This window comes from Myotis yumanensis, unplaced genomic scaffold (genome assembly GCF_028538775.1).
Source record: "Myotis yumanensis isolate MYYU_CA2020_CCGP unplaced genomic scaffold, mMyoYum1.0.hap1 SCAF_7, whole genome shotgun sequence".
Taxonomy (NCBI): Eukaryota; Metazoa; Chordata; class Mammalia; order Chiroptera; family Vespertilionidae; genus Myotis; species Myotis yumanensis.
This window is the reverse complement of record NW_027223758.1, coordinates 92,031,711-92,058,146: the sequence shown is the minus strand read 5'-3', so window position 1 is coordinate 92,058,146 and position 26,436 is coordinate 92,031,711. Positions and strand designations below refer to the sequence as shown.

The window sequence follows — 26,436 nt, the reverse complement described above, 5'->3', positions numbered from 1 at the left end:
CGCCCAGAGTTAAGCTCCTCAGGGCTAGAGCGAATGGGATCCCGGATATCTGCTACTTTTTCAAACTTGCCCCAACCCTGACCCGCATGAGCACAGGTTAGCCTCCCGGCGACACGGAAGAAACATGCATGCACAGAGTTTAGTTCGGTTACCTGGGCGGGGGAAACAATAGCAGGTGGAACTATGGTGGGAGAACTGGTGCTTCTGTGCCCATTGGCTTCGGGAGGAAGAGGCAGGGGGTCGTGTTTCACGGAAACCACCACCACCGCCGCGTCCACAGGCTCCGAGGGCCGCAGGCAGAGTCTTTTGGGCGAAGAGGGGCCGCAGAGTTCCCCCGACGCGAACACGGACTCGTACAGGGCGCGCTTGGGCGCAGCCTCGGCTTTCACGTCGGGCGCGCCCAGGCTGTCTTTGGGGAGGACGTAGGTGTTCCCCAGCGCGGGTGGCTGGGGGCGGTGGTGGTGGGAGTGAGGCGCCGGGGGGTGGTGGGAGTGGTGGCGGGCCGCCCCGTTCAGAGCCTCGGCGTAGCAGCCCTGCAGGGCGGGCGAGCCCAGTTTGGTGCCGATGCCCGCGATGCTGTTGAGCGTGGCGATGGAGACGGCGCCGATGCAATGGTTGGTGTAGGTCTTGGAGAGCTTGGCCGCCTTGGAGAGCATCTGCATGCGGGTGCCCAGCAAGTTCTTGCCGATGGCTTTGTTCTCGTACCAGGTCACGTCGCCCTCGCTGCAGTGGTCCCGCGGCCGCTGGAAGAACGCCTTGCACAGCGGGTTGCGCTTGGACAGGTACTTGACGAAGCTGGCGTAGGGGCAGAACTCGGTGCCCGTCTCGTACATGCGCGGCAGGTTCTCCTCGTCGCTGCTCTCCGCGCGCTTCTTGCTCCAGGACGAGGAGCGCGACTTGTGGTAGGGCCCGAGGGACTTGAAGTAGACGAACTTGCGGCCGTCCTCGTCCATGGCCAGCCCGAAGGAGTCCTCCTCCAGCTCGCGCTGGTTCTCGCGGCCGCGCGTGCAGAAGTACATGCACGTCTCGAACCAGACCTTGTTGAGCAGCCCGAAGGGCGTGCCGGCGCCGAAGACGCTGGACGTGTAGAGCTTGCGCAGGTCGGCGCGCGTGATGGCCTGCTTCTGCACCACGGGCCCCGCGCCCTGCTCCTCCAGCTTGCGGATGACGGCGGCCAGCGTCAGGTTGGCGCTGCGCAGCTCGGGGTCCTTGGTGAGGTCGAGCGTGCGGCAGTAGGGCGGCTCGTTGAGGTAGCGGTTGAGGGAGCTGCGGATGCTGATGAGCGACGACTTGCTGTAGAGCTGGCCGCTCTTGGAGCGCGCCTCGGCGTAGAAGGAGCGCAGCACGCGGCACAGCGCCCCCTTGTCCATGGTCTCGAAGTCCGGGCTCTGCGCCTTCTCGCTCAGGTACTCCCGGAAGATGCGCACGGCGTAGCGGGTGGCCAGCCGGGTGTTCTCGCTCAGCCGGGCCCGCTCGGGGCGCTGCAGCCCGTCGGGGTCCAGCTCCGCGCCGTCCCCGGGAGGCGCGCCGCGGGCGCGGGCCGGCAGCAGCCGCGGCGGCGCCTCGGGCTCCAGCGCGGCGCCCTGGTCCATATCGATCCTACGGACCGGCTCCGGCTCCGGCTCCAGCTCCTCCCCGGCCGAGTCCTCGGGCTCCAGGCGCGCATCCCAGTCCAGCCCCATCTCCTCCTCCTCCTCCTCCTCCTCCTCCTCGTCCTCCTCCAGCCCCCCGCCTGCGTCCTCCTCCTCCTCGTCCCCCGTTATCTGCACCTCCTGGATCTCGTCCTCCTCTTCCTCCTCCTCCTCCTCCTCCTCGCCCGCGCTGCAGTCGTGCTGGCGGCCGCGGCGGCGCCCCCGACCCCGCGCCCCGCGCTCGCCCTCGCCCCGCTCCCCATTGTTCTCGGCGGCGGCGGTGGCGCTGCCGCCCGCGCTGGTGCTCCAGTCCCCGCGGCCAGGCATTCTCGCCATATTGCCGTCTCCCTGCCAGTCCCCGGGCAGGGCGCATGCGCTATATTGGACCGCAGCGCCGAGCGCTTTTGTGTTTAATGACCTTCAGCTACCGGGAGGCACAGCCGGGCTCTTAAAGGAGCCGCGCTCCAATTGTCAGCTCGCCGCGCGGCTCCGCGGGGGATGGAGGGGCGGTGGGGAAAGTTAGCCCGGGCGAGGGGAAGGACGGACGGAGGCTGGCTGGACCCTCTTCCTCCTCCACCCGGCTCCCCGCGCTTCAGAAAACTTTGATGGGGTGGAGGGGGGAAGGGGAGGGAGAGCTGTCGGAGGGGGGGAAGCACTCCCGACTTACCCTCCGGCGGAGTGGCGCGCGGGCCCGGGCGGGAGAGAGGGCGGGCGGGCGGGAGGGCGGGGCGGTCCGGCGTCTCTAAGTAATGCCCGAGGAGCAGTGCCCCTGCCACCGCCCCCGCATGGCCCCCCGGAGCCGGGGGTGCGGGCGGGCGGCTGCGCCGGGCGGGCCGCGGGTGCTGCGCGGAGAGGCCCGCGTCTGGGGCCGCCCGGAGCGGAGCGGAGTGGCGCAGGCAGGGCAGTGCGCAGGGCGGAGGAGGCACCGCGGGCCCCGCACCCTCTCTGCGCCCGCGGCCAGGGCGCAGCGGGCGAGGCTTGGGAGCGGGACGGGGCTGGCGGCGGCTCCCCCACCTACTTGCTGGCGGCGAGGCGCGGGGGCCTGGGGCCAGCGCGCAGCTCCCAGCTCCCTTTTCGACTCTTGCAAAGGAGCGAAACACGCCCCGCGTCCGCCTCATCCCTTTCGACTTTTCCAACAGCCGCTTTCAAGCTGTCATTAAGGACCCGGGGCGCTCCCCGCAGGTCCGGGGCAAGTCCGCGCGGGTCCAGCCCGCCCGGGGAGGCAGCGCGAGAGCAAGGCGGGGAGGGGCGGCGGGGAGGGGAGCTTCGGGGAGAGGCGCTCGGGACCCCGGGGGACCCTCCCCGCCGGCCCCGGCCTCCGCCCTCCCGGTTTCGGAGCAAACTGGCACCGCTCCCGCTGGCGAGCGTCCGTCCCTAAGCCCCTCAGGCCCGTCGGACGAGCGGGCGGGGACGGTGAACTTGGGTCTCGGCCGCCCCCACTGCCGTCCCTCTTCCAGCCTGGCGGGTCCTGGGCGCGTTCTCCTTCCAAGTTTGCCAACCGCCATCGGTTTCGCCCTCGGGGCTGCGCTGCCTTCGGCGCACGGGGGCGGGCACCTGCGAAACTGGAAAGGCGGCCAGAGAGCTCGCCGGGCCCCGCTTTCCCAGGAGAGACGCGGCCCCATTTCCAGCCAAATGCCCGCCCCCGGCGCGCCCAGGCTCCGCGCGCCCTGGCGTCGCCGCCTCCCGCGGTCCCGGCCCAGGGCAGCGCCCCCAGAGCCGCCCGGGAGCGCGGCTGCTGGCTCGGCCGGCACAGCACGGCCACCTTCGGAGCTGGGACGGCACCCTTGCTTTCTCCTCCCCCCGCAGCCCGAGGGTCCCCTGGAGTGCGGGCCGCTCCGAGCCCCAGGGGCCAGGGAAACCGACTGCACGAGGGCCCCCGAGCCTGGGGGGCCTGGGCCTGGGCCGGCCCTCGCGGGAGGCAGCCTCGCCAGCCCCTGGCATCCGCCTGGGGTTTGCCTCCCTGTCCCAGTTCTCTGCGGTTCATCCGTGGGAGTCTTGTCAATTGCCCATCCCCCCGCCCCCCCCCCCCCCGCCTTGGGCAGTTTATCATTTTACTCATCAATAGAAACGCATCCGTCAGTTTGTAATTTTTAAAAAAAAAGGAAAAGGAAAGAAGCCAGAACTAGGTCTCTGGGCCGCGGGAGCGCCTGAGTGAGAGCGGATGGCGCGGTGGGAGCGGATGGGAGATGGCGTCTCCTCCGCGGACCAGCCCTGTCCTCCGCGGCTGTCGGCCTGGGGCGCAGGGGAGCGTCGGGGAAACAGCGCCAGGTGCGAGCAAGTCAGAGCAGGTCCCTGCCTCGCGGGCCCCTCCCGCTCCTCGGGGAAACTCTCTCTCTCCCTCCCTCTCTCCCTCTCTCTCCCCCCTTCCATCCGCCCTGCTCCCTACGGAAAACCCTCCTCCTAGGGGACCGTTTCTGGTGTGCGGCCGGCTTTGGTCAAACTGATTCATTGTCGCCCCGAAATAAGTCAAAGGCATTTCTTTCCGGAGCCCAGGCCCTGAGCGGCGAGGCGAGCTGCCCACGCGCGCGCGGACCCGCGGGGAGGGCTGGCCCGCGGGCCCAGGCGCTCCCGGGCTTTCCGGCCACCACGCTCGCTCGGGCGGGGAGTGTCCGCGGCTGCGAGCTCAGGTGGGAGCCTGCAAGTCACCCAGCAGGGCTGCGCCCCGGCGGCCCTCGGCGCCAGAGCAGGGGCCCGAGGGGCTGTGCTCCCGGCCCCGCGCCGCCGCCGCCTCCTCCGCCTCCACCGGGACTCATGCCCCCGGGAGCCAGGCGCTCCCCACCTCTGCGGGCCGGGCAGTGGGGGTCCCCCCGCCCCCAGCTGCCCTCCCCTCCCCGCCCCGCAAGCTGCTTTGAGTTGCCAGCAGTTTCCCCGAGGCGATGTGCTGGGTTGGACGCTCCGGGAAACAAAGCAACCAAAACAGCTCCGGTTGACGTCAACTTCTGTTCAGAAAAGAAAATAGTTTTGTGCTCCCAGGACAAAATACCCCCCAGGGCAGGTCTCCGCTGGAAAAAGCCAGAGGGCGGGGGAGGAGACTAGCAGAACCAAAACACACACACACACACACACACACACACACACACACGCACACACACCCCAAAACAAAAAACCTCCAAGTGCAAAACACTTTTTAACGGACTTGCAAAAACAGCCGTTTCAGATGCTGCCTGGACAGTTTGCAAACCACCGGCAGGCCTCCCGCCGGCGTCCGGGACCAAGGACGCACCTTGGAGAGCGCGCCGGGCCCTGGTCGCATGGAGGCTGAGTCGGCTCCTGGCGCCAGTCCTTGACCCGCTTCCAAAATCCTCTGCCCATCACGATACGTCGTCACATGTTGGAAAACACCTCTTGAGGTTAGTATTCACCGGGAAGAACCAGAAAACCCGAGCGGCTGTGAACCTACCACTGACTCCTCTCCCGCTGTCCGCCCCCCTCCCCAAGCTGCTTGCTTTAAAAAACCCAACCATACAAAGTTACAGGGGAGCTCATAAAGGAGGTTTAATAAATGACCCCTCAATAGCATCTGGTGCTTCCACACACGCAATTCCAACCTGAGGGACTGAGAAAGGCTTTCTCCTGCTTATTTTGGGGCAGAGGCCATCCTCGCTGGCTTCTGCCCTCAGCCCAGTCCTGCCTTCGATTCTCCCCATCCTGAAGTCCATCCAGCCCACCCTCACCATGCACAGGAAGCTTGCTTTATTTCCTGCGCAGAGTGCATGCCTTCTTTATAGAAAAATGATTCCATGCCCTGGCCCGTTTGACTCAGTGGATAGAGCGTCGGCCTGCGGACTGAAGGGTCCCAGGTTCGATTCCGGTCAAGGGCATGTACCTTGGTTGCAGGCACATCCCCAGTGTGGGGTGTGCAGGAGGCAGCTAATTGATGTTTCTCTCTCATCGATATTTCTGACTCTCTATCCCTCTCCTTTCCTCTCTGTGAGAAATCGGTGAAATATATATTTTTTAAAACAATGATTCCAGTGCTGCGCGGAACGTTGGTTGCAATGATTTGACTGTCTGAGAACTCTTTACTAGAATCTGCACTAAGATGTGCACAACTCCAACACGATGCGCCGTATCTTTGGTCCCTGTGGTCATCATTATAAAGGACCATCCGTGTATGAGTGCTTCTCCATTTCTTAAATTACTGGAAGGTCGTGACATGATTGTTCCCAAGGAAACCCTGCAAATGTTTCCCCCTCATTTATAACCACCCACTCCCATTTCCAGGTCACGCTTATGGGAAGGTTACAGTTATCATGAAACATACTCAGCTCTTCCTCCTCTCGGCTTCCAGTCTTCTGAGCATCATCTGTTAGATAACTGACATAGTTATCCTTTATCTGCCTGGTTCCTCTGCTAAACCAATATGCCTTCGTGGGTTAGGCTGGTGCCTGGGACCTGCGGGACCCCCCGTCATTTCCCTGGAAGGAAGGAATGAACAGCTTCTGTGCTTTAGGGAAATCCTATCTTTGGCAATAAACTTCTTGGTGAAAAATCTTAAAATAACATGGATCTGAATGTCTACATTTAAAAATCAGGACAGTCCAGCTGGTGTGGCTCAGTGGTTGAGCATCAACCTCTGAACCAGGAGGTCACAGTTCAATTCCCAGGCAGGGCACATGCCCGGGTTGTGGGCTCCATCCCCAGTGTGGGGCGTGCAGGAGGCAGCTGATTAATGATTCTCATCATTGATGTTTCTCTCTCTCTCTCCCTTCCTCTCTGAAATCAATAAAAATATATTTTAAAAAATGAGGCCAAAAGTAACTACAAGACAACATTATCGCTTGCAAGTTAAAAAGAATGTAATGACTGTTTTGGTTTACTGTTTCCTTACCAGGAATTCCCTCTCTGGTAGGACACACTAGAGCAGAGGTTCTCAACCTGTGGGTTGCGACCCCTTTGGGGGTCGAACAACCCTTTCACAGGGGTCGCCTAAGACCATAGGAAAACACATATAATTACATATTGTTTTTGTGCTTAATCACTATGCTTTAATTATGTTCAGTTTGTAACAATGAAATTGGGGGTCACCACAACATGAGGAACTGTATTAAAGGGTCTCGGCATTAGGAAGGTTGAGAACCACTGCCCGAGAGGAAGTGACTACAGAAGTGAGTGAGGAATCGAGGAAGAAGGCATTTATGTATTAAGACAGGGGGGTTGGGGAGGATTTAAACTGATAATTTCAAGGAATTATATGGGCTCCTGGGGGCAGAGGCCAGAAAAACCTTTGGTTCGTCACTTCAAGTCATTTCTTAGTTCATCACTTGTTTCTACCTCACCCCTCCCAGGCCAGGCTTTCTTGATTTAATCACTAAAAGACTCATCAAGTATTTGGGAGCTTAAATATGACCCCAGACTGAAGCTAGTTTGACACGTCTTGGTTTCAGAGTTCCACCACTGAATTCCCTGGACTCCCATTGAAGACCGTCTTGAGCAATGTTTTTCTGAACTCGGATGACAGCAGAACCCTTGCGATCCAACTCTACAAGGTGGAAGAAGAAAACTCCAGAGGAGCAAGATCTATGTCGTATCGGTCACGGCCGGCCTGATTCCCTGCCAGCAGAGTTCCCGAGCATGTGGCTGGCACACGGTGGACGCTCGGTAAACGTACACATAGGCATGTGTGGAGACAGTTAACCCCCACGGAAGGGGATGCAGCCAAGTGGTTCAAAACTTCATCTTTGAGACCCGTCTGCCCGGGTTTGACGCCTGGTTTGGCTTCACCAGGGGCCCTCTTTCGTGTCTCAGTTCTCCCACTTTATTATCAGGGTGATGCTAATAATAGCCCCTCCATCCTAGGGTGGTTGTGAGAGTTGAATGGGTTAATATTAGTGAAGGAGGCAATCCAGTGCCTGGAGCATTAGCAAACATCCAACGGTTAGCTCTTGCTCTGAAGGCTTGGTGATAAACAAGACACCAAGGCCAGGAGCCTCCCAGAGGGTGAGCGGCTCGGCCAGGTCTCCCAGAGCCCAGGTTGCCCAGACCTCACCGGGCAGGAGAGTGAGGCCCACAGCCCAGGCTTGAGTCACTGGACCACACTGAGCTCCTAGGAACCAGAGAATGAAAAGGAAGGGAGGGAGGGAGGGAGGGAGGGAGGGAGGGAGGGAGGAAAGAAGGAAGGAAGGAAGGAAGGAAGGAAGGAAGGAAGGAAGGAAGGAAGGAAGGAAGGAAGGAAGGAAGGGAGTCTTCAAGGGAACAACTTCCTTAAAATACGTGTGTCATCTGACTTGGGAATCTTTGAGAGCCGGCATCATCTTGGACCGAGGCTTGGGCCCTGAGCACAGCGGGCCTGGCCCAAGAGGCAGCTCACCTTTGCCACTTGGCACCTAACGCACTGGGACTGTTTTCTTGGGCTGTTGGGCGTAGGGACCCACTTGTGTCTTGGGAGAATGACAGGAAAAGTTTAGAGCAGGGGTGAGGAATGTCCGGCCCGGGGCTGCGTGAGGCCTGAGAAATCATTTGGCCTGGCCCTGTCAAGACTAATTAAATGTTTGACCAGATAGAGCAGGCTAATGTTTAAGTTGATCATTCTGTATGGCCCTCAAGTGATGTTATAAAGGTTCGAATGGCCCTTGGCAGGAAAAAGGTTCCCCACCCCTGGTTTAGAGGCAAAGGAATGCCCACAAACCCACCAGACTAGAAGGAGAGGTTTCCTGCTGAACCCCAGGCTGTCCCGGCTACATCTCCCGGGAGGGAGCAAGGAGAGAGTTGCCTGTTTTTATCTGTGATGCTTTGTCAAAAAGCAGGTCAGCTTGAACTTAACACAAGGATTGACAGGAGAGGGGTTTTTAGTTTCTGGTTGCTACCTGGTAACTATAATTATCTTTTCACCCACCAGTCTCCTAGATGTTTTTAAAGCAAGCAGTCTGAGGGGAACGTAGTTCTCCAGAAGGCCATTGTGTTCTTGTGGAGCCTAAGATATTCTGCTGTCATTGTATTCTGATAACAAAACTTCATCTGCTCAACAAAGAAGTCCAGGGTGAGGGCTGTCAACGTTCAAGTAAAATTAATATAGTTTCTTTACCTTCGGAACATATCTTTAGAGGGTGTGTAGGACTGAAGTGGATGTTAGTCCTATTATTCAATGACCTTAATTTCAGTGTCACTGCAATACTAATTAAGGTGGAAACGGAGATATGTGTTAATGTCTTGTAACAAATACGTGTATTTTAAATAATGGAGGAGCTATTTATATTTGTCTCCAAACATAAAATGTTCCTGAAACTATCTACTATATTTTTTAAAATAGCCTATTAATTTAGTAAAAGCGAAATAAAACAAGCAACAATAATGTACAAAACAACAACACTTTATACCCTAATATTGGTATGAAAACGTTATTCTCATATTTTTTATTGTCGATATCAATTGAGCTAGCCTTTTAAGAAAGCCATGAAAGCGGTCATATTCTAGGGCCCAGAAATTGCCTCTGGGAATTCATGTTCTTAAGAAATACCGAATTCTATTTGCATTTTGGTCAAGTTGGGCTCATTGCACGGAGACAACTTGGGCAGATGGATTTCAGTGCCTGTCCCGATGGCGGAGACCTGCCTCTGCTCACAGGCGTTAGAGAGCTCCGGTCGCTGAGGGAGGCGAGGGAGGCACAGGGAGGCCTGTGCTGTAGCGGGCCAGGTGCCTTGGAGGGCGATTCCTCCGTATGAGGTGGAGACAGAGGATGTGAAGGAAAAGGGCAAAGCAGGATCCGCTCAAAGCGCCTATGGCCACGCCTTCGTGACTTTGAGAACGTTCAGGACCAGATTTCGAAGCTCTGGGTGTCAGAACTGAGTATCTGGGAATCTGGTGGCAATTCAGGGATGTGCTGAGGAGCGGGTCTAGGCCTGCCCCGTGGCTATGTTTCTAAATGAACTAAAAAAGAAAAAAAAAATCCCCTTTTAAATACCCAGAAGCACTAACCCACATTTTGAACTAATTGACTTGCTTTTTCTTAGGAAAGCTTAATTTAGCCGTGAGGGGCGCATCTGAATATTTAAAGACGCCCTGGATGGGTTTGTTCTATTTCTTTACTTTGATGCTGGAGACCCAGGCTTGGCACTGGACAGGGGAGGACAGCCCTGGAGAGGAGGGGCGGGGGCAAGGCACACAGTGACCCAAGCCCTCTGCTTTGGGACCCGAGGGAGCAGAGCCGGGGCAGGAGGGGGGTGGGGGGGCACTAGTCCAGGGCTCCCAGTTCCTCACGTTTCTGATTACCTGCCGCCTGCGTGTTGGCTAGGGTGCCCCGGGGGTCATGTTGCGTCACTCCGTCACTCGCAATAGAGGCAGACTCCCCTGAGCCTGAGCGCGTCTCTTTGTTTTCCTGTCTTTTCCCTCTTCCTGGCGCCTTCTCTTAAGTATAAAAAGAAAAGGCAGCCCTAGCCTGTCTTGCTCAGTGGGTAGAGCGTCGGCCCACAGACTGAAGGGTCCCGGGTTCGATTCACATACCTTGGTTGTAGGTTCCCAGCCCTGGTTGGGGTACGGGCAAGAGGCAACCAACTGATGGCCTCTCTTACAGCGATGTTCTCTCTGTCTCTCCCTCTCCCTTCCACTCTCTCTAAAAATCAATGGGAAAATATCCTTGGCTGAGGATTAACAAAACGAGAGAGAGAGAGAGAGAGAGAGAGAGAGAGGAAGCAAAGCTGTGATTCTGTCAACCTTCCCTGTTTATAAAAGCCGTCACTCTCCGTACAGCAGGCTCGGAAAGCACAGATCCCTGGGGACAGACATGCCCGTAGCCTTTCTGGTTCCATCAGTGACTCTGGCTGCGGCTGCTCCTCCCCATGAACTCTCTCTCAACTGCTCTCCTGAGGACAGGTGAGGGTCGCTCCTATGTTCCCGGGGAGTGGACGCCCCGAGCGCCTAAATGACCCGCCCCGCATCGCCAGCTTCTGGACGGGACCCTGCAGCGCTCGCATCCTCAACAGCTCGCCCGCCCAGGGCCTCCCGTTCCTTCCCTCCGCCCAGAGAAAACCCTTCCCTTCCAGTGCAGGTCCCTGAGCTCCGTCCCACGTGGCTGCAGTCTAAGGCAGTGATGGCGAACTTTTTGAGCTCGGCGTGTCAGCATTTTGAAAAACCCTAACTTAACTCTGGTGCTGTGTCACATATAGAAATTTTTTGATCTTTGCAACCATAGTAAAACAAAGACTTATATTTTTGATATTTATTTTATATATTTAAATGCCATTTAACAAAGAAAAATCAACCAAAAAAATGAGTTTGTGCGTCTCCTCTGACACGCGGGTCATAGGTTCGCCATCACTGGTCTAAGGTCTGCATGTAACAGAAGTCATCACCCAAAATGCATCATCGTTTGGGGGCGAACTCTGCCAAGCACATGGGCAGAGGCGGGAGGGGGGAAGGCTCCCCCAGGAAGATGCCTGGCCTGCCTCCCGGCTCATGTGGTCAGGAGTTTCCCTCTGCCTTCCCCGTGGTCACCTCCCCTCCCTCTGCCTTCCCCGTGGTCACCTCCCCTCCCTCTGCCTTCCCTGTGGTCACCTCCCCTCCCTCTGCCTTCCCGTGGTCACCTCCCCTCCCTCTGCTTCCCCGTGGTCACGTCCCCTCCCTCTGCCAGGGGAGCAGCGGGCCTGTCCTCACCAGCTCTGGGAGGCTGAGCTGTGATCTGAGGACGAACCTCGCTCAGGGCTGCTGTCCGCGTGGGAAGCACAGAGAACACGCTTGCGGGGGGCACTGCGGCAGGAGAGGGCTTCCCTGGCCGAGGTTCCGGGCTGTGGGCTGTGGTCCTGGAAAGCGGCCTCAGTGCTCCGCGGGCCCTACACCCCACTCACATAGCTTTCCCGGAACTGGTGGCTTTTCAGACTGAAGCCCAGGCCGTTCGTGATGCTCAGAGCGCGTCAGAGTCACCCAGAACCACCCAGGGAGTCTCTCTTAGAATGCAGGTTCCTCGGTGCCAGCTCCCGAGGGTCTGATGTCGCAGGTCCAGGGTCCAGTCCAAGGACCTGCACTGTTACCCTCTGCTCCGACCACGCAGTACCGACCTAACCGTGCTCGGAGAGACGTGGCCTCCACAGCTAATGTAATTGAGCGAGCAACGAAATCATTTCCTCTTTGGCTGATCACGGACTCATTCTGAATTCAATTGCAAATCGAATGGAAGCTGTGAAACCTCTTCCTCAGAAGATGCATATGCGTGGTTTTGCCTGTGATTTCAGGGCGGTTGGGGTCAACTTGCATTTTTAAAATGCTGTTACCGCCCGGCTGGCAGAGCTCAGTGGTTGAGCCACGACCTATGAACCAAGAGGTCCTGGTTCCATTCCCGGGCATGGGTGTCGGGCTCGATCCCCAGTGGGGGCCGCGCAGGAGGCAGCCAATCAATGATTCTCATCATTGATGTTTCTATCTCGCTCTCCCTTCCTCTCTGAAATCAGTAAAAATATATTTAAAGAAAATAAAATGCAGTTTCCTGGCCTCCAATGCCATTTTAACACTTTCCCTCCCCGGACAGAAAGTCGTCATGGCTCCTTTCTTTACTTTCAAACCCCAAGTCCCCACAGTCTTGGCGACAGTTGAATTTCCGAATACTCCTCCTTGTGTCCCCCTGACCTGAGCCCAGCCCCGGGGAGAGGACGCCGAGAGGACAGAGCTGGAAGGGAGAAACCTGGCCCGAGGCCCCGGGACACGGACCCTCAGACTCGGGGCTGCATCCGAGCCCTGAGGGCCGTGCAGAGGTCAGGTGGGCCCGAGCGGGCAAACGCTCAGCTGCTGCTGCTGCTCCCGGGCCCTGCCTTCGAGAACCACTGGCCTGGGAGACAGAACATCTCTAAAGGGGAGGCTCGGCCCAGGAAAGGAGGAATGCTGGGGCCAGGGGGTGAGGGCGTGGGGCCCCGTGAGCCTGGCTGAGTGGGTTCAGCAGGACCCGGGGAGGAATCGCTCACAGGACTCCAGGGCTGAGCCTGGGATAGAGGAGCTGTGAGCAGCCTGAACCAGCCCTAAACAGGAGCTTCCTTTCCCACTGGGAATGCCTCCGCTCGGGTCAAATGTGTCTGGATTCTTTAAGACCCAGCTCCATGCCCAGCCGTGTGGCTCAGAGGGCGACCTATGAACCAGGAGGTCAAGGTTCCATTCCCGGTCAGAGCACATGCCCGGGTTGTGGGCTCGATCCCCAGTGTGGGGCCTGCAGGAGGCAGCCAATCAACGATTCTCATTGATGTTTCTATCCCTCTCTCTCCTCTCTCTTCCTCTCTCTAAAATAAATAAAAATGTATTTTAAATAAAGAAAGATCTTAAAGGATTCAGCTCCATGAAGCCTCCTCCCACCACGGCAGCTTGAAGCCAGTGGTGACGGCTGCCCACCCCCCTGGCCAGGCCCCTGGTCAGAGCCACCGCGGGAGCTGGTGCTGCCCTTTGCCGGTTGCTTGGAAGTTGCAAGTTCTCGGGGTGCATCTGACTTTTCTTCCTTCTGCCTCTCACCCCTCAGGGGGCCTTCTCTCCGGCCGGCCTCCCCTGCACCAGGACTCTCGCCTTGGCCACGCCTTAGAATCTCCTGGAACATCTCCCCAACGGAAACAGGTATCCATGCCAGGTCCCCAGCCCCACCCCTCATTACAATGAAGGCTCCTGCAGCCTCGTCTGGGCCCCTGAGAGCCACGGGTGCACTTCCCCCTGTTCTACCTTCACATTATTATTATTATTATTTTAATCTTTCTACAGGCCTCTCCTAGGTGGCAACGGTTCTTGCCATTGCGTGCATGTTAGAATCACCAGGAAAACATGCAAAAAAATACTGCTACCTCGATCTGTTCCCTAGAGAATCTGCTCAGACGGGTCTGGGAAGTAGCCAGGCCCGGGGATTTCCCAAAGTTCCCCGGGTGATTCGAATGCACAGCTGAGATTCAGACGCACTGGTCTAGACCGTGAGGCCCATTCAAACACCGCTACTCAGGGGTCCTTCCTATAAAGGCGTGGGAAGCCCGGGTGCCCTGTGCACCTGCAAAGGGCTCTGTATCTGCACATCTTTGTGTTTCCCTACAACGAGGACTCAGAGCTTCCAGCAGCATCTAAAGGGGTCATGACTCAAAGTAGTTTTAAGAAACATACACAGGGTTATGAAGCCGTAAGTGCATGTGTCCTCTCTTGCTAGAAGTATAAACGGTACAGTCTTTTCAGAGGGAATTTGGCAGTCGCTCTCAGCACACAAAATGCACATCCGTTTCAACCCAGCCGTTCACGGCCAGGAATCTAGGCTGTGCACAGAGAAAACGTACGCGGGTGCTCCTGACGCGGTGTTTGCAGTAAAGTGTGTTTGGATATGACCTAACTCTGCAGGTGGATGGTGAATAGAGAGATGATGTCTCCTCTGTTCAACAGAACAGTAGCTGGAGATGCAAAGAATAATGTAGGTTCATGCCTGTGGACGGAATGATCTCTAAGGCATTGTATTAAACGAGTGAAGAATTTGAATGTAACTATGAGTTCATTTGTTGGAAAAACCCTGACCTTGGTTTTCAATGCGGTTCCACTTCCGTTATAGTTCCCCTAATTTCCTACCGTTAAGTTTCTCCTCCTGACAACCAAGAAATCCTAACTACACCTACACTGCCTGCCCAGGTCCAGAACCCAAACTCAGACTCAGTGAGCATCACCACAATTCCCCCGCTGTGCAAGACTGAAACCTGGACAAAACCCTTCCTCCTCCTCCTCCTCTTCCTGTTCCTCCTCTCCCTCCTCCTCCTCCTCCTCCTCCTCCTCCTCCTCCTCCTGCATCTCCTCCTCCTCCTCCTCCTCGTCCTCCTCCTCCACACTCCTTGCCTTCTCTTTCCACCGAAGCACCGCGCCCCAGCAATTCTAGCTCAGTTGGCTTGCCTTAAATCCACCTCCTGTATCTTCCTTCATCCACGTGTGAATGCATTGTCTTTCCCTCGGTGTTAGCCAGCCAGGGCTGTCATGATAAAACACGTGGACGGGGTAGACTGAATGACGTAGTTTATTTTCTCACAGTTGGGGAAGCTAGAGATCCCAGATCAAGGGCCATCAGGGTGGTTTCTGGTGAGGCCTCTCTTCCTGGTTTGTAGACGCTGCCTTCTCTCCGTGTCCTCACATGGCTTCTTCTCTGTGCATGTGTGTGTGAGAGAGAGGTCTCTGATCTCTCTCTCTCTCTCTCTCTCTCTCTTTCTCTCTCGGATGCTAGTCCTATTGGCCCCACCCTTATGACTTCATTTAACCTAGTTGCCTCCTTAAAGACCCACTCTCCACATGCAGCCACACTGGGCACTGGGACTCCAACCTCTCTGCATTGTGTGTGTGTGTGGGGCGGGGGCGGGGGCGGGGCAGGGGAAACGACACAATCCAGTTGCCAGCACCCTCCACACCTCTCCCCTGCCGTATTCCCTGTCTCTGCACCCAGGTTAGGCACCAGGAGTCCCCTTCACTGTTCCTCATGTTTGAATCACACCTGCCCCTTTGGGCTCCTGCCCTGCAGCTCCAATGCCATCCCCACATGCAGGCCCCGCCCCGCCTCCCAATCTGTGACGTAGGGGGCACAGGGGGAGCTGAAGCAGAGGCTGTGCCTCCCACAGAAGGGGAGCCGCTCGTGCTGCCATTAGCTGCTTCTCCTCGGTGTCCATGGGTGCCTTTGTGTCCTTGAACTCGTGTGAGTGTCTATTCCTTGGCAACCAACCAGCCCAGCCTAAGGGTGCTCCCTGCCTGCTCCTTCAGGGGTCCCTGCACCCCCAGCCCCCCGCCCCCTCCGGCTGCCAGACCAGCTGCTTCCCCTTGAAACCTGTCGCCTCTCATCCTGCATGAACTGGGGGTGCTCCCCAGCCCGACAGCCTCTTCGTCCCCTCGCTCAGTGGCTGGCCCCCGAGACCTTGGTGGCGTGATGGCAGGCATCACCCGTCTGGGACGCCCTTCCTGACCGGCCAGGCTTGGGGCCCCCCTCCTGCTGGGAGTCTAGGAGCGGCTATGGGCTTGAGCTCTGCATCAGACGACTCGGATTCCAAGTCTGGCTCTAAGACTCCGTGCTGCGAGGCCTTGGGTAAAATCCCCCACACCTCTGTCTGTGCTTTGCTGGGAGTGTGGGGGGTTGGGGTGACGATTAAATGTGAGTTAATGGGAAAAAGCGCTTAGGACAGTGCCCGGAACACTGCGTCCCTAATGGACCAGCACTGACCATGACCCTGGGCAGTACCGGCACTGTCCGCCGACTCGTGAGCCTCCCGTGTCCGCTCGGTCTTCCGGCACCTTCTCCGCCTCCCGACAGCCAGTCTCCCTACGCTTCCTGCCATTTCTGGGCAGACCCAGGTCTTAGCAGTTGCATGTATGTAATTGCTATTCTCTCCTTAACCAGACTCCTTGGCCTTCATTAAAAGAGAAACTTATTTTTTTTTAAGTTCACGTTGCCTGGCATAGCTACTGGCACATAGAAGATAGTCAGTCAGTGGATGTCTGTTGCATGTACTGTAATTGTGAATGTACTTGCCTATATCACCCATTAGGCTATGAGTTCCTTGTATCCATATGTTTAAAAATATATATTTTTATTGACTTCAGAGAGGAAGGGAGAGGGGGAAAGAGAGAGAGAAACATCAATGATGAGAGAGAATCATTGATCAGCTGCCTCCTACACATTCCCCACCACAACCTGGGCCTGGGCCCTGACCGGGAACTGAACCGTGACCTCCTGGTTCCTAGGCCGACGCTCAACCACGGAGTGGGCCGGGCCCTTGTATCCATCTTATTCTCTGTCCAGGGAGGGGCAGTGAGGTGGCCATTAGACTGAGCACGGATGGACTCAGCCAGAGTGCCAGGTTTAACTCATGGCTGTGTCACTTCCCAGCTGTGCGACCCTGAGCGAGGCCCTCTTCTAGGTCATCCCAGTGACCTGGACCCACCTCCAGCCTGGCTCTGGCTTACTGCCCTGCGTCTGCACCATCAATACCCCCTCACGTCCTGGGCTCTGTCCTTACGCTCCCTTCAGCCTCGGACGCCTTCCCCCCTACACACTGACACCTTCCTGCTCTCATCAGCACCGGCTCACACGTCCCCTTCCCCCCTACACACTGACACCTTCCTGCTCTCGTCAGCACCTCAGCACCAGCTCACACGTCCCGAGGCGTTCCCGAAGCTTCCTGCTCTCTGCCCTATGCTGTCCCTTCCATATTTATTTACTTACTTACTTATTTATTTTAAAATATCGTCATTGATTTCAGAGAGGAGGGAGAGGGAGAGAGAAACATCAATGAGAAGGAATCATTGATCGGCTGCCTCCTGCACGCCCCCATTGGGGATCGAGCTCACAACCCGGGCATATGCCTTTGACCGGAATTGAACCTGGGACCCTTCAGTCCGCAGGCCGACGCTCTAACCACTGAGCCAAACTGGTCTGGCACTTGGATATTTTATTAAAAATTATAATACCCCCACAGCAAGGCTCGGTGAGCCTCCACTTTGGGGTCCAGTTTCCCAGGCTGGTAGAACGTACAATATCTGCTCAAAACCAGGCACAAGGAGCCACCGGTAGCACCGCCAGGAAGGAGGGCCATGAGCGAGCCCTGGAAGGACGCAGATGAGTGTTCCCAAGCGTCAGAATAGCTTTTCTGTAAAGAGGAGCTATTTCGGGCGCAGATGAGAGGAGGGAGGCGAGGAATTCTCGGGCCTTGGCCAGGCCCTTTGAAGGCGAGGGCTGCCAGGGGAGGGAAGTGCAAGGTGTCAGGTTACTGTGTAATTAGGGGCCCGGCCTGTTCCAGATCAGCTCCATCTCTGGCACGGGGTCACTTCATTTTTGCAAACAATCGCATTCTTTCATTCATAACCTTTCCCTTCCTCCGAGGGTGGTTGGGAGGGGCACCATCAAAGGGCTCGGGGCTGACTCGGTGGCCTGCCTAGAGCAGGTCATGGAAACGAAACCACATCGTCCTCTCTGTGTGAGCCTGGGAGGACGGGCTTCTCTGTTGGAAAGTGAAACAGCCTTCTTCCCCGAGCGAGCAGCGGAGGGACCTGGCAGGGCCAGGGGATGCCCCCCAGGACGCCCCCGGCCTGCAGAGCCTCACGCCACCTGCGGGAAGTACACGCACCCCTCTTTCCAGGGACTGTGCTGTGTGGGCGTCGGTGCGACCCTTCTGGGCCTGCTGACTTTTCAGAATAAACTCACCCGCTTCGCCTCGCTGCTCCCTGCCGTGCGGAGGGAGCAGGCGTGGCTCCCAGAGCCTCTCCTCTACCCTGTGGGAGGCTGGTGTCAGCACCGATCTTTTATTTTTTTTCACATGGAGATGTCCGAGGCAGGCTTAATACTGAGGATTAACCGGCAGCGGCTGCTAAGCTCTGAAGGCCTGTCCCGAGTCCACAGAGCGCTGCCGTCCTGTGATCACTGTGGGATTTGCGTTCAGAGAGCGCCTCCTCACTGAGTGGCTCTCTCGCTGGGTGTGTGGCATCGTAAGCTCTCTTTCGGGGAAATCTGTTTCTTTCTCGGGTGTTATTTACCTTTCTTACCAGGATGGCTTTTTGTCTGACCCCATGGGACGCAGTCTGTCTGTTTCTTCAGATGATTCCCAGGGCACAACATCGGGAACAGCAATCGTGGGTTGAACTGAGTCCACGCCCACGGCTGCCACTTTGAGAAGCGATCAAATGGCCGTAAATATAATTTCCTCCTCAATTCAGACCTCGGAGGATTTTGGCATTTTTAACCGTTTTTCCTCCTGACATTCCGATTTCCAAGGTTGTGCGGTCCGTCCAGGATCCTGGCACTGCCGGTGGCCGAGCAAGGAGGCCGGAGCAGCCCTGCCCGCCTGGGTCCTGCCCTCCTGGGTCCTGCCCGCCTGGGCCCTGCCCGCCCGCCCGGCTGTGCTTTCCTGGCCGCGATTCCGCCCACCGGGCCCACACCTGCCGCGGAGGCACCAGACCAGTTCCATGGAGCTCCTCCCGCTCCCGAAACCAGCAGCCAGAGCCTGTGCCTGCGGCCGCCAGCTGGTTAGCATTCCCGGGAGAGCAGCTCTGAGCTGCTGCTGCCTCGGGCGGGGGGTGCACAGAGGCGAGGTAGCGGGTGGGGGGGTGCACAGAGGCGGTGGCGTTCAGATGTCCCACCTGAGTGTGGCTGGGGGTGACTTCGCAGGTGGGGTGGCGCCGGTCCCTGCAGCTTCTGTGGCAGCCTGGGTGCCGGGAGGCAGGAGGCTGGCACTCCGGGACCCACGTGACTCAGGCCCTGTGGTCTCCTCCCCAAGCCCCGGCCCCCACACGGGCAGGTCCCCTGGTGCCTGGAGAACCTCAGGCAGCGATCCCACGCCCCGGGCTGGGCGAGGCGTCCAGGGAAGGGGAGGCTCTGAGGGGGCATCTCCTCCTTCCCACCAGGCGCCGGGCCTGTGTCCGGGGCTGGGCCAGACCACAGCTGTGCCGGGACGCACGCACCAGGGGCGGCTCCTCGGCTGTCGGAGGCCCCGGGAGCCCGGGGAGAAGGGAAATGCTGCAGGGGGTCTCTGCCAGCCCTCCCCCCGCGGTCCGTGCCCATCAGGCTGCCCTCGATGCTAGTAGCCGCCCCGTATCCCACACGTGACTTTTTAAAGGGATCCCAGGTCCTGCCCCACTCCCCACCCCGCCACCACCTGCCAAACAACAGCCACCTCTCTCTGTTTTCGGACACACATCCCGCAGGACGAGAACTGGGCGGTTTCTGCTGGTCTGTGAGGATAAGGAGTCACCAGGCACGTCTCACTGACTCCAGAAACATGTGACCGATTCTCAGGTGTTGAAATCAGAATCGATTTGCAAGTCCAACGCGCCTTCTAGAGAGCGAGGGGGGAGCACTGTATGGCTCCACAGGAAGAGCCGTCCTCAGGGGTGACGTGGGAAAGAGAGGGCAGCTGTCATTCTAGCTCAGGGGTCCTCAAACTACGGCCCGAGGGCCACATGCAAATACAAATATTGTATTTGTTCCCGTTTTGTTTTTTTACTTCAAAATAAGATATGTGCAGTGTGCATAGGAATTTGTTCATAGTTTTTTTTTAAACTATAGTCCGGCCCTCCAGCGGTCTGAGGGACAGTGAACTGGCCGCCTGTTTAAAAAGTTTGAGGACCCCTGTTCTAGAGACACGGCCACCATAGCAGACAGGGACTGAGTACAGTGTGAAGTCCATGGCTGTGACTTCTTCTCATCTATGTTACAGAAACAGTTCTCTCTCTCCCTCTCCCTCTCCCTCTCCCTCTCCCTCTCTCTTTCTCTCTGAGTCCATTAGAAGATAACCAACTATTTTCAGAAAAGAATATTGTGCATGTAACCAAAATCAAGTTAGTCAAGATCTTGCCCAGCCAGTGTGGCACAAGGGTTGAGTGTCAACCTATGAACCAGGAGGTCACGGTTGACTTCAGGCCAAGGGCACATGCCCGGGTTGTGGGCTCAATCCCCAGTAGAGGGCGTGCAGGAGGCAGCTGATCAGTGATTCTCTCTCATCATTGACGTTTCTATCCCACTCTCCCTCTCCCTTCCTCTCTGAAATCAATCAAAATATATTTAATTATAAAAAATAAGTAAATATATGTATATGTATATGTATAGATAAATATCTATTTTAAAAGATAGTCAAGACCTTACTTTCTTAAACATGTATAGGATTTTAATTTAGGACATTTTAGATCATGCTCCTATCAGGCCCCTTGGAAACCCATTCCCTCCCCGGCAAGATGAGCAGATTCCACACAGTGATGGTGAGTGAGACCCATCACAGCCACAGCAGCGCAAGTGGAATCATCAAGTGGGGAAGCGTGGAGGCGTTAACAAATAGAAACGGGCCAGCTCATGAACTTTAAAGTATTTTTTTCTCCTTCAACATAAAAACACAAAAAACAACCCAGAAAAGTGAGGTGGGCAGGGTGTAAAGGCAGTCATTTATGTAATCGTGACATTTAAAACCGTGACACTGTAGTAGAACAATACAAGTAAAAAATAATTCGCGGTCCACGGAGCACTTCATCGAGCCCACGCCCTGCCCCGTGGATTCGTAAGTCACCTGCTGCTGCTCATTCGCGTTGGAGACTGGGCTCCACGGGACGCCAGCAGAGCCCTGGTGCACCCGCGCAGCCCCGGACCCGCTGGTGCCGGCCTGGCCTTTGCTGGCACTGCTGGCTGGGAAACCCAAGGTCGCGTGGGGGGCCCTGGGCAGCGTTATGCTGAGCGAAGTCAGCCCGTCAGAGAAAGACAAGTGTCACATGATCTCACTCAGATCTGGAATCTAATGAACCAAATAAACTGATGAACAAAAATAGATGCAGAGACATAGAAGCATGAACAGGCTGACAAATCTCAGAGGGAAGGCCGGGGAGGGTGGGTGGGAAGACATCAACTAGTGAACTTGTCTGCATAGATGCATCACCCGTGGACACGGACAGTGGGGTGGCGAGGGCCTGGGGCGGGGTGGGGGCAGCTGGAAGAGGTAAATGGGGGAAAAGAGCGGACCTATGTAAAATTTTCAACAATAAAGATAAAAAAGTGAAAGAAAATCTACTAAGGCCACTTCCAAATGTATTTTCTCGGTGAAAATAAACAGAGTTCTTTTCTTTCTTTTTTCTTTATTTGACAAGAAACTTTGGTCTGGGCTGGGGAGGGAGAGGGTCACTGTTGAACGTGTGAACGTGGCAGGTGTCCTGTGAGTTGGCCCCACTCCCTTGGCCAAGCAGCGTCTCAGCCTCAGGACCGGGTGGAGGCGCCGGGGATGTCACTGACCGTCCCCAAGCACTTCCATGTGCATCATCTCAGCTAACGTCACAGCCAGGAACGGAGAAGCGCCTTTACTATTCCCACTCGGCAGATCAGAAAGTGGAGGCAGACGGCATTTTACGTTTTAAACGACTCACCCCCAAATTATTTAACTCAGGGTCAAGAATTGAACCCAGGACTCCCCCCGCCCCAAATCCTGCATCCCTTCACTACACGACCACCCCAGCTGCCACCTACAAAATAAAATTGTCACGGCCCAGGGGGCTCTGAGAAACGAGCCTGGAGCTTTCACAGAGCTTCCCCCGGTAACTGATAAAGACCCACTCGAATCTCTCCCTTCCCAGCAGCTCGCTGCTCAAATGTCACGGAGAAGAAACACTGCCCACCTCCTGCCTTTCTCCGCCCCCGACAGCTCTTCCCGTCAGGCTGTCAGGCTCTCTCTCCTCGCAGAGCCTGTGCGACCCACACCCAGGAAGGGGGGCGCCCTGGCTCTCCACTCTCGGGGCAATGACAGCCCAACTGGTACATGATCTGCGGAGGGGGAAGGGGGCCCCGATTATTCCTCAAGAACAGCTGGTCCCCGCTCACCTCTGGTTAGGAAAGATCTCCTCTCACTTGATTGGAGCCCTCCCCTGGCTCAGCCCTGAAGTCACCGACTGGAATTTCGTTTTAGACAGAAAGACGCATAGCTGATCCAGTTGTCCACTCCCAGATGCAGCGGTTCTCAACCTTCCTAATGCCGAGACCCTTTCATACAGCTCCTCATGTTGTGGTGACCCCCAACCATAAAATTATTTTCGTTGCTACTTCATCACTGTCATGTTGCTACTGTTATGAATCGTCATGTAAATATCTGATATGCAGGATGTATTTTCATTGTTCGCGACCCACAGGTTGGGAACCGCTGATAGAGTAAGAGGCTGCCTGAGAAACCGAATTAATTAGAGATCGGCCTTCAGTTGACAAAAACATTATGTAGATTCGGCACCGAGTCTAACCCAAGTCATGTCCAAGGGCCCATGAGTCAGAACAGACCCCCCTTTGCAGCAAGAACGTAACTCCTCTGCCTCCAAAGGTCCTAGACTACGATATTCAGAAAAGACAGGTCAGTGAAGGCATCCATTGCCTGAGAGCACACATCAGGCCACACTCACAGGCCGGGTGGCACAGCAACTGGGGCCCAAACAGGACAGCTACACGCACCGTGGAACCATCAACCCGGGACGCCTCGTGGCGGCGGGGCCTTCGCCTCGCCTTTCAGAAGCGTTCGCTCAGCCCGCCGTCTGTCCCACACTGAGGAGTGCCGCTGTGTTCTATTCATTTTAAAGAGTGCGCAGAGAAGTGGGGAGGAGAAGGGTGCTTGGGAGAACCCGGACGAGGAAGGGCAAGATCCGAGGGCCTGGGGAGGGCGGCTTCTCGAATGGACGACGGGTTAGAAGGGACCCAGTGAGGGCTCCTCACCAGGGCACGATCTCACCCGCGTGCTTCTCCTGACCCTGAGCCCGCCGACTCGGGAAAATCATCGGGACTTTCCGGACATGTGTTCCTTCACCTGGAAATAACCCCGTCGCCTTCTTTCTCTGACATGAAGGGGTTCTGTGACCCAGGGGCTGACGCCTTGGGGACAGGGAAATGGTGCTTTAGTTGACTGAAATGAGGCAGTTCAGAAAATGAGGAAATTCGGAAGTTTTCTCATGAGGCGGATTCTATCACAACTTTTTCTAAGAACGCTCCCGTCTTACAGCCACTCTAAAAGGCAGTCTGGCGAGTCCTCAAAAAATGAAGAATAGCGCGTCCATGTGACCCAGCAATCCCTCTCCTGGGTTCATATCCGAAAAGCTCGAAATCATGTATTTGCAACGATATAGCGCCCCCCCCCCCCCCCCCGTGTTCACTGTAGCGTGATTCACGGCGGCGAAGACATGGAAACAGCCACCGTGTCCCGCGATGGAGGACGGGAGAGGAAGACTGGTCCATGCACACAACGGACATCGCTCAGCCACGAAAAAGGACGGAATAGCGCCATGGGCAGCCACATGGATGGGCCTGAGAACATGATGCTGAGGGAGGTGGGGGGAGAAGAGGGGTCCTCACAGGAGGGGACAGGAGAAGATGTGACTGGGTGGTGGGCACACAGTGCAATAGACAGATCTTGTAACATAGAAACCCACACCTGAAACCTGTATGTTCATGTTGACCGATGTCGCCCCAACCAATTTAATAAATAAAATAAAAAAAGAAAGAAAGAAAAAAGAAAACGAATGCCTAGTCTCACTATGGCCAGAGCTCTCTTTCTGGGAGTGTCCCACTAACCCAGAGTCCCTAACTCCGTTCCCTGTGACGATGCCCAGCACACTCCAGGTAGAACTGGGATCTCTGAGTGTGCTCCGGGCGCTTCATGGTTCTAAGGAGTTGTTTTTCTTCTTGCCGGATGAAATTCCCAAACTCTCCACTTCTGTTGCTACTAATCATAAAAACTTTTGCTGGTAAATATCCCTTGCATCTAAAATTTGTCAGCTTTCTTTTACGGAATGTAAGGGCTCAACAGTAAGTCTCCAAGTGACCACTGAATATGAAAAAACTATATATTTCCCTCGCTAGTTGGAGGACAGGAACTGAGTCTCATTTTTGCATGAATAGGAACCACTGTGTCTGATACACACTAAACCAGTAAATGGAACACACATCGAAGGACCGAATGAGTGAAATCAGTGAGTGACAAAGTTCCTGTCCTCTAAACTGTGGGAAAACTGCCGAAGCCTTAAAAAAAGAGAAAGAATTAAGAACACTGCAGCCCGGCTGGCGTGGCTCAGTGGTTGAGTGCTGACTCATGAACCAGGAGGTCACGGTTTGACTCTCGGTCAGGGCACGTGCCTGGGTTGCGGGCTCGGTCCCCAGTGGGGGGATCATCCTTGATGAGTCCATCGCTCTCTCCCTCTCGCTTTCTCTCTCTACAACCAACAGTCCCCCCAGATTTCATCAAGCTCTTCTGGAGAGCCGCTGACAAATGCTGACCAGACGTTCGCCCCAGATCCAGCCACCCCCTCCTTAACACTGGCCAGACTTCTCACTCCGCTGTGAGTTCCTCCTTCTTGGAACTCATAGTTTGCCTGTTTTTTTTTTTGGTTTTTGTTTTTTAGCAATCAGAATGAATAAATAAGTGACTTTTACCCGTGTTGCCCCATTGGCTGAACAGCTAATAACAGAGAATCTTTGACATTCCTTGGTCTCTCTACTTCATAAAAGCTGACAAATAAAATGGGCAGATGTCAGATCCTGGTTCTAACAAGTGATGCTGGAGTGAGCTGCCAGGGGTTTCTCCCCTTGCCTTTCAGGCGAGTGCTGAGCCCAGAAAGGCCTCCGGCCGAGTGAGTCCAAGTCAGCAGGTGCTTTCGCCCGGTCTGGCCACTTAGAGCTCATGGCGCAGCGAAGGCAAGCACTGGGCGGGCCTGCCTTCACGTCCACATTCCCCACGGCGCCTCCCCGGCAGCCTGGAGCGCAGAAGGCGCTCCATACACATCTGTCCACGTGAATGGAACTTGTCGGTGTGAAGTATTTACAGTCACCACCGAAGTAGAATGAATCAAATCCCCCCCCTCCCCGTCCCCCGCCCCCCGCTTCATTCCCCCGGTGGATGGAAGGCCAGGGGACTGTACTTCACTTTGAAGTCTGTCCCCACCTCACAGTCAGCGAAGACAACCCTCGGTCAGGGGTAGCGAGGATCAAACTCTCCACGCAGGCGAGTCCCCCCTGATGCCCGGGGACCCAGGGGAGCAGCCTGCCTGGGCCCTGCAGAGCATTATGTCACCACGACTCCCTCCCCGGCCGCGCTGGTCTCCTGGGCCCTGCGAGAAACAGGTTTGGCTGCGGCGAGCAAGCCCCAATTATAGTGAGATCTTCGCTGTGGAAAAATAACCCAAAAACGTGTAATTAAATTTTGCTGGTGCACCAATCCTGCCGCCACAAACCACGGAGGAAGCCTGTGAAATTATCCTGAGCAATTTTCTCCAGCGTAATTGGAAGCGAGCCCACCTGGAGCCATAACCCCACAATTTCCTCCGCCGCCGCCTTATCGCCTCTATCTTGTCTTCAGTGCAAAGAGTCCTGCTGCGGAGAGGAACAGGTTTGAACTCAGAAGGCTCGGCAGCAGAGGAGAATATTCCAGAAGCTTGAATTCTGGGCCCAATGACCTTCACGCTGGCTGTAAAGGCCATAAAAACCAACTGAAAGTACGGAGGGCAAAGCTAACCCCCGGCAAAGCCTCGCTGAGTCCTGGCAACTGGGAGGCCGGTGGGAGGCCGGTGCAGACTTGAAATGCCGAGGGCCGTGCCAAGGCCTGCCTTCCCCGCCTCAGGCAGCCCCTCCTGCAGAACGGGGTGCCGGGGTGCCGGGGTGCCGTGAGCAGGGCTGGGGGCAAGGCTGGCTGACACCAAATCTGCAACCCCCCTCCCCCCAGCCATTAGTAGCTCTCCTCTGGTCTGCGTCCTGGGGGAGGGAGGGCCTGGTCTCACTAGGACAAAAAGCCGAGCTATTAGCCAGAGAGAGGAGGCCGAGGCCGGTCTGGTCTCTGCAAGTCCCTGTCTGTGTGACTTGGGGAAATGGCTCCCTTAGCCTGGGGCTCACCATCTGTCAGAGGCCTGCGTGCCAGAGCCTTGCAATCTTCAAAGGGGTGACTCCCAGCCATTACTCAAATGTTTGTACACCCTCCAGGCTGTGCTGGTCAGCCCTACTTTCTCAGGGAGTTTGGGTCGCTCGAAACTTGGGCCTGGCCGGCGTGGCTCAGTGGTTGAGCATTGACCTACGAACTAGGGGGTCATGGTTTGATTCCCGGTCAGGGCACGTGCCCGGGTTGTGGGCTTGAGCCCCAGTGTGGGGCATGCAGGAGGCAGCTAATCAATGATTCTCTCTCATTATTGATGTTTCTCTCTCTCTCTGTCTCCCTTTCTCTCTGAAATCAATAAAAATATATAAACAAACAAATAAACAAATAAAACCGCCTTGCGAATGCTGTCTGCCCCTTCTCCTCCCCAAAGTCGCATGGACTGCACTCACCTCCTCATTCTCTCCTGAGAGAGAGTCAAGGGTGGAGGCTAGAGTGTCAGCCACGGCGACAATTGGGGTCACTTGCTATGAACGTGACGTGCTCGCTCT

At 56.3% G+C, this 26,436-nt stretch overlaps 1 protein-coding gene across 3 annotated transcripts in view; it reads right to left on the bottom strand.

The window, feature by feature from the left end:
• The window catches only part of KCTD1 (potassium channel tetramerization domain containing 1), a 148,234-nt gene that overhangs the window by 68,744 nt on the left and 53,054 nt on the right, over positions 1-26,436 (bottom strand). Inside the window, exon 1 of one of the 3 annotated variants that reach the window (XM_070421251.1) lies at positions 2,299-2,567. The exons of 1 other annotated variant lie outside the window; for it this stretch is intronic. Coding sequence is in view for 1 of the 2 variants with exons in the window: in XM_070421249.1 (XP_070277350.1) it covers positions 153-1,967 (1,815 nt within the window). In the remaining variant the exon portion in view is untranslated. Of the gene's footprint in view, positions 1-152; positions 2,236-2,298; positions 2,568-26,436 lie in introns of those variants that run through there. One more of the 3 variants, XM_070421249.1, reaches the window with a different exon arrangement.